The following is a 12117-nucleotide window of genomic DNA, read 5'->3' on the forward strand; positions in this document are numbered from 1 at the left end:
GTTGTGGCTATTTGGGGGAGTGAACCAGCAGATGGAAGATCTCTCTGTCTCTGTAATAAACAAATAGACTAATTATTCAGCACCTACTAAGATAAAGCACTCTTACTTGGACACAAGGAGCTTATGTTCTAGTGGGAAAGACAGCCAATACACCAAATGAAGACATGTACAATGTCACATGAGAATGATATGAGGGAAAATAATGACACAGGGGGAGGGGATGAGAGTGGTAGGGTACACTTTTGGCAAGGCAATCAGGGAATGCCTCTCTGAGCGGCAGATGAACTGCTGTCACTATAGTTCTCTCTTCATCATCATCGCTGCCTCCCAGGCACATCAGCAGGGAATGCTGGACTGGAAGCAAAGTAGCCAGGACTGAAACCAACCCTCTGACATGGGGTGAAGGCCTTGCCAACAGAGGCTTAACTTGCTGCGCCACGCCAGTCCTGTGCTTTTTCTGACTTTCCAGACCTGCTATTCATTCTGTGGACCTGGGAAACTCCAATTGGACAAACTAATTTTTTGTAAGCTAGCAGATCCTCTCCAGTGAACAGTTTTTGGTCCAGGACAGAAGTCATTGTTAGGGCAATGGGGAGTTATCAAGACTGGGCAATTGGGGCTCTGAGAGAAGACTAAGAGGTGTGGCTAAACCATAGATCCTTTGCCTGAAAACATGCATGCGTAGGGGAGGTGTATCTAGGCTGTCTTAGACTAGTTACTAGAGGGATAATGTGTGGCCATCATCAGCAGGACCCTAGGAGTGGAGGCTTAGGGATTTCAGACATATTTTTTCTGATCTGACGTGGGAGTAGCTAAAAGGCCCAAATCAACGACTCATGACTGGAGGACATTTGGGCTTGGCTGAAGCATCAGCAAGGTGAGTGAGTAAAGGGTCTCTGGAACTGGAGGCTGTGAACAGACTGACTGGGAACTGCAATACTGCGGTGCCGTAAAGAAGGATTCAGGAAAGAGACCGGAACAGAGACCAGACAAATGGAAGGCTTCCAGGGAAGGGAGCTTTGCAAGAAACCAAAGCGAGCCGTCAGGAGAGGTGACCCAGTCCCTGGAGACCTGGGAACTTCCCCCCCTGCCGCTGGCCTCTCCAGATGCCGATCACCCCTACCCCTGCAAGGGAGCGGGTTCTCCAAAGCTGATTGTCAGGAAATCTGGGATGTGAATCTGAATTGCTTGCCCCTTTCTGCTTGGATGAGTGACTAGGGTCCACAGCCTGAGCTTCTTAAAGAAAATGAGTGGCTGGCGCCGTGGCTCAATAGGCTAATCCTCCGCCTGCAGTGCCGGCACACCGGATTCTAGTCCTGGTCGGGGTGCCAGATTCTGTCCCGGTTGCTCCTCTTCCAGTCCAGCTCTCTGCTGTGGCCTGGGAAGGCAGTGGAGGATGGCCGAAGTCCATCTGCACCCACATGGGAGACCGGGATAAGCACCTGGCTCCTGGCTTCCGATCAGCGTGATGCACAGGCCGCAGCGGCTATTTTGGGGGTGAACCAATGGAAAAGGAAGACCTTTCTCTCTCTCTGTCTAACTGTGCCTGTCAAAAAAAAAAAAAAAAAATGAGATCGGAGCAGAAGGGAGGATGGGCAAGAACTGGTGCATGAAGAGAAAACAAGCCAATCATTCTTTGATTACTTAAACAAAGCCTATTTTTTATTCTGATTCCAAAAAGTGGAGGAAATGTCTCTTTGTTACTGCCATCCTCACTCTCACATGCAGTATAAGGGCCAGTGGTTGTGGTGGCCAGAATCCCCTTCATCCAGACACTGGATAAAGCTCTACTCTCAGCCCTGCTCACACAGGAGTCAAGGGGTGCCCTGTGGTCTCACTGCTCAAGTCCTGCCTGTGACCCCTGCACCTACAAGGCCTCCCCCTCAAGTGCACCTTCTGTTAAACATCACTGGCCCGGAGTCACGGGTCAGGAAGGTGAGCCCCTGGCTGAGTGCCAGTCCTTCAGCCCCACTGAGGAATGCACCTCTGCAGGCTGCAGCACTCTTCTCTCCAGCAGCTGGGGTCTTGGTCCTGACAAGGCCATCTGGGCCGAGTGCTACAGGGTCCGCCCATATAGAGTCTCCTTGTGGGTTGTGACACAAAAGCCTCATCCACACTCCCTGCAAAGAGCTCCCCTGAGTAGGCCACCTTGGGCCTGTTCATTCTTCTGTCCATGTTCATCAACACTCCCTGAACGCTTGTCCCCCAAGTCTACCCCTGGATATCTGCTAAGGCCTCACCCACAGTCCCCCCACACAAAACCTATCCCTTACACGTGTCCTCTTGTGTACACTGAGGGTTGACTCAAAGCTAGCTACCCACACGTGTACACTCACACTGTGCCCTTGTCTGAATGTGTCCTGGGAGCCTCTGTGGTTACTCTCACACTCCATGCAAAACATAGGGACTATGCACATGGGTCTCACCCACAATCCCTGTGTATACTCATCCTCTGGTGTCTGATGAGATCTGACTTCCGGCTAAATCCTCACTCATCCTCCCTGCACACATGACATTTCTCCCAGTGTCCTCTCAGGCATGGGGACAGCTGACTGTAAAAGCCTCACCCACATTCCCCACACACAAATGGCTCCTCCCAAGTGTGTATCTTCTGAGGGCAGACTTGTCACTGAAGCCTCGTCCATACTCCGGGCACACACAGGGCTTCTCCCCAGTGTGACCTCTGACGTCTGATGTAGGATGACTTGTCACAGCCTCACCCACACACACTGCAAACAGGAGGCTTCACTCTCGAGAGCGTGCGCTGATGGGTGCCGAGGACTGGCGTCTTCCTACAGCTCTGCCCACACTCCCTGCACAAGCAAGGCTTGTCTTCTGAACGTGTTCTCCGGTGTCTGCTGAGGTTGGACTTCTAGCTGAAGCCTCGGTCACACTCACCACACTCAGATGGTTTCTCCCTCAAGTGTGTGCGATGGTAATTAAGAAGAAGTGACGTTTGGCCAAAGTCACGGCCACACTCACTGCACACAGATGGCTTCTCTAGCGAATGTGTCTGATGGGATCTGAGGAGGGCTGACTTGGCCTTGCCCACAGCTTCTGCAAACATGGGGCTTCTTCCCCAAGAGGGGCCTGCGGTCAGTGATGGAACCTGACTTTAGGCTACAGTCTGGCTCATACCCCCTACAGCTGATTGCCCCAAATCTCAAGGTTTCTAATTCCTTCAGTCCTTTGGCTGCACAGGGCTTGCCTCCTGGGCTGAGTGTGGCTCTGTTCCTCCCACCACGTTGCCTTCTCTGGGCCTTGCTGACTGTCCTTGGAATGGGCTGAAGAATGCTCTTCTTCTCAGTGTTCACACACACAGGGTCTAAGCCACCTGCTCCCTGCAGCCGTGGTCAGCACCCTGCTGCTTCCGATGCCCTGGGAGGAACCCCCTTGGCTGGAAATGATTTTCCGCACACAAGTCCAGGAAGATCTGAAGCAAGTGCTGGCTGAGGAATTTGACAGGAGCAGACCAGCGCAGGGGAGCAAGGGCAGACTTCCGGCTTTGGCTCTTCGGAAGAAATAAGTTGTCGGAGGAGTCGTGAGCGGTGCTGCTGGGCCACTGCACCTTGTCTTGGGAGACAGAATGTCTTACTGCCGCACCTGTAATTGATAATATGTCTCCTGAACAACTTGTTTCCCACCAGAACCCTCTATGTTCCATTTTTACACATTCTATTTTCTACTGCAATCCAGAAAATCTACACCAAAGACATCTTCTATGTCACACTAGGAGAAACTTTCAGGCAGGCACTCCACAAATAGTTTCCATTTGAGTTAGCCTTTTCCTTCTACTAAAATCATTTAAGGGGTCAGCACTGTGGTGCAACAGGTTAAACAGCCACCTGTGATGCTGGCACCCCATATCAGAGTGCTGATTCAAGTTCAGGCTGCTCCACTTCCTAACCAGCTTCCTGCTAATGTTCCTGGGAAGGCGGTAGAAAATGGTCCAAGTACTTGGGCCCCCTGTCAACCATGTGGGAAACCCAGACAGATGGAGTTCCTGACTCCTGACTTCCACCTGGCCCAGCCCTGGCTGTTGTGGCCATTTGGGGAGTGAACCAGCAGATGGGAGCTTTCTCTCTCTGTCATTCTGCCTTTTAAATTAATTAATTAATCTTTTAAAAAAATCAACTGAGCAATTAATATATGCTGTCCACAATACTTTGCTCTACTTGGCATTAATGGCTCCTGTGACCCATGTGGAAATTTCCCTCATGACTTTTTTTTTTTTTTTTTAATAATTATAAAACAGGGACTGATGGGTGGGTGTTTGGCACAGTGGCTAAGATGCTTGGGGCATCCACATCGCATGTCAGGCAGGCTCTGTTGGAGTCCCGGCTCCACTTCTGATTCCAGTTTCCTGCTAATGCACATTTCTGGAGGAAGCAGATGATGGCCCAAGTAGGGGGTCCTTGCCACCTGTCTTAGGAGATCTGGATTGAGTTCTGGGCTCTTGGCTTTGACCTGGCTCAGCCTTGGCTACATTAGGCATTTGGGGAGTGAATCAGCAAATGTAAAATCTCTCTCTCCCTGCTCCTTTCAAATAAATATAAAAATACATATATTTTTAAAGGGGATTGACAGACATGAAAAGCCACCCAGTCTGGAGGGGGTCCCAATGTAGGAGACTATGAAACAGTGGTGACAGAGAATGCATATGCAACTCATTTGAACTTCAAAATTTCCGCTTGTAAACAAACTTAGAACGTTTCTCAGAGCCAGGTTCCCAGCCAGGTATAGGGCGCTCAGCAGTGGACAGGGATTCCAGCACCTTGTGCCCCAAACCACTCCAAAATCTGCCCTTTTTTCAGTTTTTTCAAAAATCAGTGCAAAAGAAAAACTTCCCATTGACAGCAGCATCTGCCTAAATATTTTTAAGCAAACAAAAAGAAAATATGTGGTTTCTGAAGCCCAACAAACACAACAAATTTGACACAGTGTTAACCTGTGACGCAGAAGGCCTCACCACTGCTCTCCTTGCAAACCTGCTGCAGCCTCACTGGCCTCCTTGCGGTTCCTCATAGGGCAGGCACAGCCCTTCCCTAAGGTCTTCCAATTCCCCTCACTTGGATGCTCTCGCTCTAGATACCTAGTGTTTTTGTTTTGTTTTGTTTTCTTTTGACAGGCAGAGTGGACAATGAGAGAGAGAGAGACAGAGAGAAAGGTCTTCCTTTGCCGTTGGTTCACCCTCCAATGGCCGCCACGGCCAGCGCGCTGCAGCCGGCGCACCGCGCTGATCCGATGGCAGGAGCCAGGTACTTATCCTGGTCTCCCATGGGGTGCAGGGCCCAAGCACTTGGGCCATCCTCCACTGCACTCCCTGGCCACAGCAGAGAGCTGGCCTGGAAGAGGGGCAACTGGGACAGAATCCGGTGCCCCGACCGGGACTAGAACCCGGTGTGCCAGCGCCGCAAGGCAGAGGATTAGCCTAGTGAGCCGCAGCGCTGGCCCTAGTGTTCTTATTATCTTTTTAAAGATTGTAATTATTTGATTTTATTTCACACTAGGTGGGCACAAAGCAATCTTCCTTAATAAAGCTGACAATGAGCTTCACTCTGAACATTTTTAATAATGTACATTACAGTATTCACCTTACAAATTGTTCTACAATGCCGATAAACAATAGCTTGGAAAACAATGTTCAGAAAACAAAAGCCAATGTAAAAAGACAGATTAAGACAACTAGCACGTTACGGGCATTACACGGCTTGGATGTTACAGTTTTCTCATCGCAGCATCAGTGTTAGAAACCTGTTCCTTCAGCTGGCTCCACGGCTTTGGCTTTAAAGCAACGCCGTTTCTTCCTGCCTTCATCTCACCTTCTGGGTCCACCCAGTATTCTGGAATATCAGCTAGAACTTTCCCTTTGAAGCCCTGAACACCAATGGACCTCACTTTCCCTGTCTGGCGCTCGCTTTGGCAGCACACAGAACTAAAACTTTCCCTATCTGAAACATGCTCTCCTCTCTGCTGCCGCCGCTCTGTTTGGAAGATGACAGAGCTCCGGACATCTTTTGCGTCTTCACAGGTTTTTCTGGAGCAACGTGCTTTTTCCTCTTTAACTTGTTGTCATCTTCACTGTCAGCATCACTGCCAGATGAAGGAACAAGCTCCTTGGACTTGGGCATTGCTCCGTTCCTGCAGCTGAGCCGTCTCCTACTCGCCTACTTGCTGATACCCAGAGCACTAAGTCTCTCACCACATTCTGTCTTTGAGCAAGTGTTACTTCCACACTGACTTCAAACACCCCATTGCAACATTCAGCTAGTTGCTCCATTATACCCCATACCCCTTTATCCTGTTTTATCTATTTTTTTCACTGTGAGGCAGTTATCACTGTGTAACATATCATACTACAATATGCCAGCACATGAAGCTTTTGTTTGTTGTCTGTCCTCTTATACTAGAAAGCAAGCCCATTTAGGGGACAGGGTTTGTTATTTCATCCTAGGTGTTCAGAACATCTCCTGGCACGTGGTGGTGGTCAGAACATCTCTACCGAATTAATGAGGGAAAGGAAAGAACAGCCTCACCCAAGGACAGCAGATTCCTGCCACGCTCCAGCATCACTTCTTCATTTGGCTCCATCATCTCAGAGCTCAGCCTCTTCCATCCGGACGCCATGAAGATTACAGCCACATCCCTGGAGATACCAGACCCTGCAAGGAACATACTAGGGTATAGCAGGCCACATTGCCCGGGACAGTCTGCATATGCAAGAGGTTGATCTTTCCAAAGAACATGGTTCTCCACAGCCAGTTCTTCTGGGAGCTGCCACACACCTGGTTTAGAGTAGAAGCCTGTGAGGGGTGTAGCTAATGCAGGAAATACATGCTAGGCCTTTGAACACCTAGGACTTCCTTGGACAAAAAATTTGTGCACCCATTTGAAAACTTCAAGCAGTGTCCTTCAAGAGTAGCCTTGAGGCCGGCGCCGCAGCTCAATAGGCTAATCCTCTGCCTGCGGCGCTGGCACACCGGGTTCTAGTCCTGGTCGGAGAGCCGGGTTCTGACTCAGTAGCTCCTCTTCCAGTCCAGCTCTCTGCTGTGGCCTGGAAGTGCAGTGGAGGATGGCCCAAGTCCTTGGGCCCTGCACCCGCATGGGAGACCAGGAGAAGCACCTGGCTCCTGGCTTGGGAAGGGAAGGGAAGGGAAGGGAAGGGAAGGGAAGGGAAGGGAAGGGAAGGGAAGGGAAGGAACCCTGCCCCTGAGCTATTAAAAAAAAAAAAAAGAGTAACCTTGGAGGGTTTGTAATGGAAGAATTCAGAGATGGAAATTTGAACTGGAGAAGGAAAAGCAATCATGGATGCAGGGCCTGTGCTGGGCGTCAGTGGGTGGTAAAGATTTAGAGGAGACAATGGAGAAAAAAAAAACAAAAAAAAAAACAAAACCCTTGATTACCAAGACAAGTTGAGTGAACAGATGGGGTCTGGAAGGTGCATTTCTGAAGAGTCTAGGTCACCAAACGGTAACTGTAAAATCCCTGTTTTGTTTTGTTTTGTTTTGTTTTTTTGGACAGGCAGAGTGGACAGTGAGAGAGAGAGAGAGAGAAAGGTCTTCCTTTGCCGTTGGTTCACCCCCCAATGGCTACCGCAGCTGGCGCACTGCAGCCAGCGCATCGCACTGATCCGAAGCCAGGAGCCAGGTGCTTCCTCCTGGTCTCCCATGTGGGTGCAGGGCCCAAGCACTTGGGCCATCCTCCACTGCACTCCCGGGCCACAGCAGAGAGCTGGACTGGAAGAGGAGCAACTGGGACTAGAACCCGGTGTGCTAGCGCCGCAGGTGGAGGATTAGCCTATTGAGCTGTGGGTGCCAGCCCCCAAATCCCTGTCTTGGCCTATGTATTTTCACATCCCTTTTCAATGAAGCCCTGGTGTTTCATTCATCTACCTAAATGCTTCACCCCTCCTAAGGCAATGCAGGCAAAAAATAGTGTGATCACAGCTCACCACGATTTGGGGCTTTCCTTCTTTTTCTTGGAGCCAGTCAGCATCACTTGAGATCAAACCTAGAGGAAGACACAGAAGCTGAGAACCAGACTTCCCACGGTGCTCCTACAGTAGTCCTTCTGTGGCTCAGGATGCAGGAAGCAGCCATGCTACTCGGCTGTGACCTCCGCATCAATCTCAGGTGAACCTGCAACCTCGGCTCCCTCTTCTCCTCTCGACTCTCAGCAACTCTCATTTTCTGCCTCAAGGATTTCAAGCCAATTTCCTCATGGTTTCCGTATCTTTACCATTCTTGGAAGGCAAAATCTCCTAGTCCTGCCCTCCCCAGGGCAGGATCAGGCGAGATCATGGCCCCAGAGTCAGCCCAGGGTATGCCTTGATAGTCTGCCAGAGGGTCAGGTAGACGTTCTTTCATCTCCAGATGGATTTCTGCTGCCCGGGGAGGACTCAGGTCCATCTCGTTTCCATGTATCAAGGACCTCCTGTGGGACGGAGAAGCAGTGTGACATTGCTAGGGCTGTATGTGGCCCTAAGCCTATCGTCTTCAGCAGGGGGCCTGTCATCTCACAGCCCCATCCAACAAACAGGGAGTTCCCTGGATCCTCTACCTTCTTTCCTTTCTGACCTGTAGGCCCTCGACGTTGTCCCCTGCCACTCTCCCTTACCTCTCCCAGTTTACAGCTTCCTTTCTGATCAATTCAGGCTCACCTCCACTCACTCCAATCAACCAAGGCAAATTAAGGTCCCCCCACTCCCTCCTGCCTCCAGTCACCACCTGGGACACACCCTGCCCCTCCAAACAAAAACAAGACCCTTGGACTTCACCATCAACCCTAAGTTTCACCACTATTTGGAGATGCAGAAACTCAATAAGCGCTCCCTCCCCCCCAAAAAAAAAAATACCCCGGAATACAGAGCCCTTAGCTGCGCCCCCCTCTGTCCAGAAAGGATGGCTAAACCCACAGCCCAAATAAACTTCGCGACACACGATCGGAACCTTCCTCCCCATTAATTAATTGGCACAGCATAACCTCTTCAAAAGAGACCAGACTCTTGCTTCACACAAGCAGGTTAAGTCCCATGGCCACGCCTCCGGTGTCCAAACAGAAACATCTTGAACATCCGGACCGAGCCCCCCGGCCCCGGCCCTGGTCGCCAGCCACGCTCTACTAGTACTAGCGTTCCAGTAGTACTAGCCTGGCCTTTCCAGACTCTCCCTGCCCCGACAGGAAAGGGCACCCTGGGACCACGGACCTGTGTGGGCCTCGCTCACAGGGCCACCTACACCAGCCCGTCCCGCCATCCGACGCTAACCTACACCAAAGGTCCTCACAGGACCCGGTTCCCAGAGGCCGCCACGGAGCCGCTTCTGGTCCATGCCATTTATCAGCACGATGACGTCTCTTTTCTTAATATACCTGAAAAACACAGCGAAGTGCCTAGGGAAGTCTCAGACCCGAGACCCATTCATCGGAAAGACTACATTCCCCAGAAGGCCTTGGGGCAGCTTCCGCCAAGGCATTTCCGGTCGGCGAGTCCGTCACTGAAGCGCGCCGACTAGTGAGCGTGCTTCCGGCTTGGGTTTTTGCGCCTTAGCCCACGTAAATTCTCTGAGCTAAGGCCTTCCTTAGCGTACTAGGTACCTTACCTGAGGACCTTACGAGTTTGACCTCATTCCGCTGGCGCATACCTGTGGTCATTCCCATTTTCCTCGAGGGAGATACAGAGCAAAGCCATTCCCCAGCCCACTTAAGGCCTCACCCTAAGGGTGCTCCCTTGGGTGCCTCGCAGTAGTTTCCTGCTGTGCAAGTCCTCAAAGTCAGCAGCACACCTTCATGCAGTTTCTGGAGGACAGAAGCCTCGCGCGGGCTGGAGCCTGGCTTCCTGCCCTTTATTTACGATGCTGGTTAGGAATTTGCCTACGATGGTGGCTTGTGCAGCTTGCCAATGGGGCTCTGCAAAGCGCGCCTACTACACTTCTTGGAAAAGAGCGGTTAAGTGTAATGGTAAATAAAAAATTGGATTTTCCCTGCTGCTTCCCCTCCCTCCCTCAGCGAATTTCCTTGAGACCTATTTGTAAACCACGTGCCTGATGGATACGTGTGTAGATCTTTGGAAAGAGGAATGAGTATCTTGTCAGCTTTACAAGTCGGAGTGTTTTCTTAGTGGCAGCAGTAGGGGCGAAGGAGGGGACACAACTCTGAATCTTGTGCCCAGGTCGTTAGATCCCCGCAGAGACCCCTAGAGAGTCATCACACCGAACTGCAAAAGCAAGGTTTATTTGAGAGTACAAGCCGCGACAGGGACCCCATCCAACCAACCCGTGCATCGGAGGAAAGAGTGAGGCCCCGTCTTTGGGAGAGTTTTTAAAGGAAAAAGCCACAGGGTTACATCAGCGGGAGCTTTGGGTACAGGGAGTTACTTTGTTTAACAATCTCTACTGTGCTGTGCTTGGTCTACTGAGCTAACTGTCCTTGGTAAGCTTTGATGTCTCCAGAATGCCTGAATGTCTGCTTTTACAAGAACTCGGGTCTGCTACGGGAAACAGAGGCTGCTTTATTATTATTATTATTATTATTGTTGTTGTTGTTGTTGTTTTAAAATGGAGTCACTTTGGCTCTTCAATCTAAATATTAAGGAAGATTGCCCCATCTCCCTATCATCAGGAACTTAGAGTTAATGCCTGTGGCTACCTGTTTGTAATAGAGATAGATAGAGGTCTTATTTTTCTTTATGGTAAAGGCAATTTAGCACAGATGGCTTCCCTAATTACCCAGTAACCTTAGAATAAACTGAAAAGTTGTGTAGCAAACCATGTCAGGTCTTTTTTCAAGAAGATATTGCCGTTAATCTTGAGAACGTGTGTAATAGATTGTACCTACTCAACTTTGAAAGAAGTGAGAGTTCCTTCTGTCTTAGCAACCTCATAGCAGCTTACCTATGATGTGCTCTGCAGTCTGATTAATGTTCAAAAACAAAACTGGGGCTGGCATTGTGGCTTCAGGATCCCATATCAGAGCGCCAGTTTGAGTTCTACCTGCTCTGTTTCCAGTCCAGCTCCTGGCTAACACACTTGGGAAAGCAGTAGATGGTGGCCCAAGTACATGCGTCCCTGAAAGCCCTGTGGGAGACCTGGATGTAGTTCCTGACTCCTAGCTTCTACTTGGCCCAGCCCTGGATGTTGTGGCCATTTAGGGAGTGAACCAGTGGATGGAGGATTGATCTCACTCTTTCAGCTTCCCTCTCTCTCTGTCACTCTGCCTTTTGAATAAATAAATAAATCTTTTTAAATTGCTTTCTGGCCGGCGCTGCGGCTCACTAGGCTAATCATCCACCTGCGGCGCCTGCACCCTGAGTTCCAGTCCTGGTTGGGGCACCGGATTCTGTCCCGGTTGCCCCTCTTCCAGGCCAGCTCTCTGCTGTGGCCCGGGAAGGCAGTGGAGGATGGCCCAAGTGCTTGGGTCCCTGCACCTGCATGGGAGACCGGGAGGAAGCACCCGGCTCCTGACCTCAGATCGGCGCAGTGCCAGCCGTGGCAGCCATTAGGGGAGTGAACCAATGGAAGGAAGACCTTTCTCTCTGTCTCTCTCTCACTAACTCTGCCTGTCAAAAATAAAAATAAAACTGCTTTCTGTCTTTTTTTTTTTTTTTTTTGACAGGCAGAGTGGACAGTGAGAGAGAGAGACAGAGAGAAAGGTCTTCCTTTGCCGTTGGTTCACCCCCCAATGGCCGGCGCACTGTGCTGATCCGATGGCAGGAACCGGGACAGAATCCGGTGCCCCAACCGGGACTAGAACCCGGTGTGCCGGCGCCACAAGGTGGAGGATTAGCCTAGTGAGCCGCGGCGCTGGCTATCTTTTTTACTTTTGCAAAGAGGATTTTCCAGGTTGTCAGGAAATCTTACCTTCATTTCCTTTTCATGCCATCCTTCTTTCTGTCTTTCTTCTCTTCACCGCCCCTGTATTAGCTTTCTGAGACTTCTCTGTTCTTGAGTATTATGGAGACAGAGAAAAAGGCCCCAAGGCTACTGTGAGCCAGGATGATACAGGTCAGCTGAGGACCCCTGAGTGGAGCTCCGCCTCCCCCCCAAGTCCCACCACAGCGTCCAGAGGGTCCTTGACTTCAGTGAGAGACGGAAGTCGATCTCAATCCAGAAAAGTGAAAGG

The 12117-nt window shown here is 50.5% G+C and overlaps 1 protein-coding gene across 7 annotated transcripts; it reads right to left on the reverse strand.

The window, feature by feature from the left end:
* Positions 1–1638: 1638 nt before the first annotated feature.
* LOC100341851 (activated RNA polymerase II transcriptional coactivator p15) lies at positions 1639–9458 on the reverse strand. Of its 7 annotated transcripts, none has more exons than XR_011379961.1 (4): positions 9370–9458; positions 7952–8430; positions 6537–6662; positions 1639–3603 (listed from the first exon to the last, which is right to left on the reverse strand). XR_011379961.1 is itself a non-coding variant. In XM_070052004.1 (4 exons), exons 3-4 carry the CDS (start codon positions 6129–6131, stop codon positions 5719–5721), a joined length of 381 nt encoding a protein of 126 aa, XP_069908105.1. In that variant the 5' UTR covers positions 6132–6662; positions 7952–8430; positions 9370–9458; the 3' UTR covers positions 5553–5718. The 7 variants fall into 7 exon arrangements, 1 of the variants encoding a protein (XP_069908105.1); XR_011379963.1 differs by having other exon boundaries at positions 9206–9443; XR_011379965.1 differs by having other exon boundaries at positions 9270–9441.
* Positions 9459–12117: the final 2659 nt, after the last annotated feature.

This window comes from Oryctolagus cuniculus, chromosome 11 (assembly GCF_964237555.1).
Source record: "Oryctolagus cuniculus chromosome 11, mOryCun1.1, whole genome shotgun sequence".
Taxonomy (NCBI): Eukaryota; Metazoa; Chordata; class Mammalia; order Lagomorpha; family Leporidae; genus Oryctolagus; species Oryctolagus cuniculus.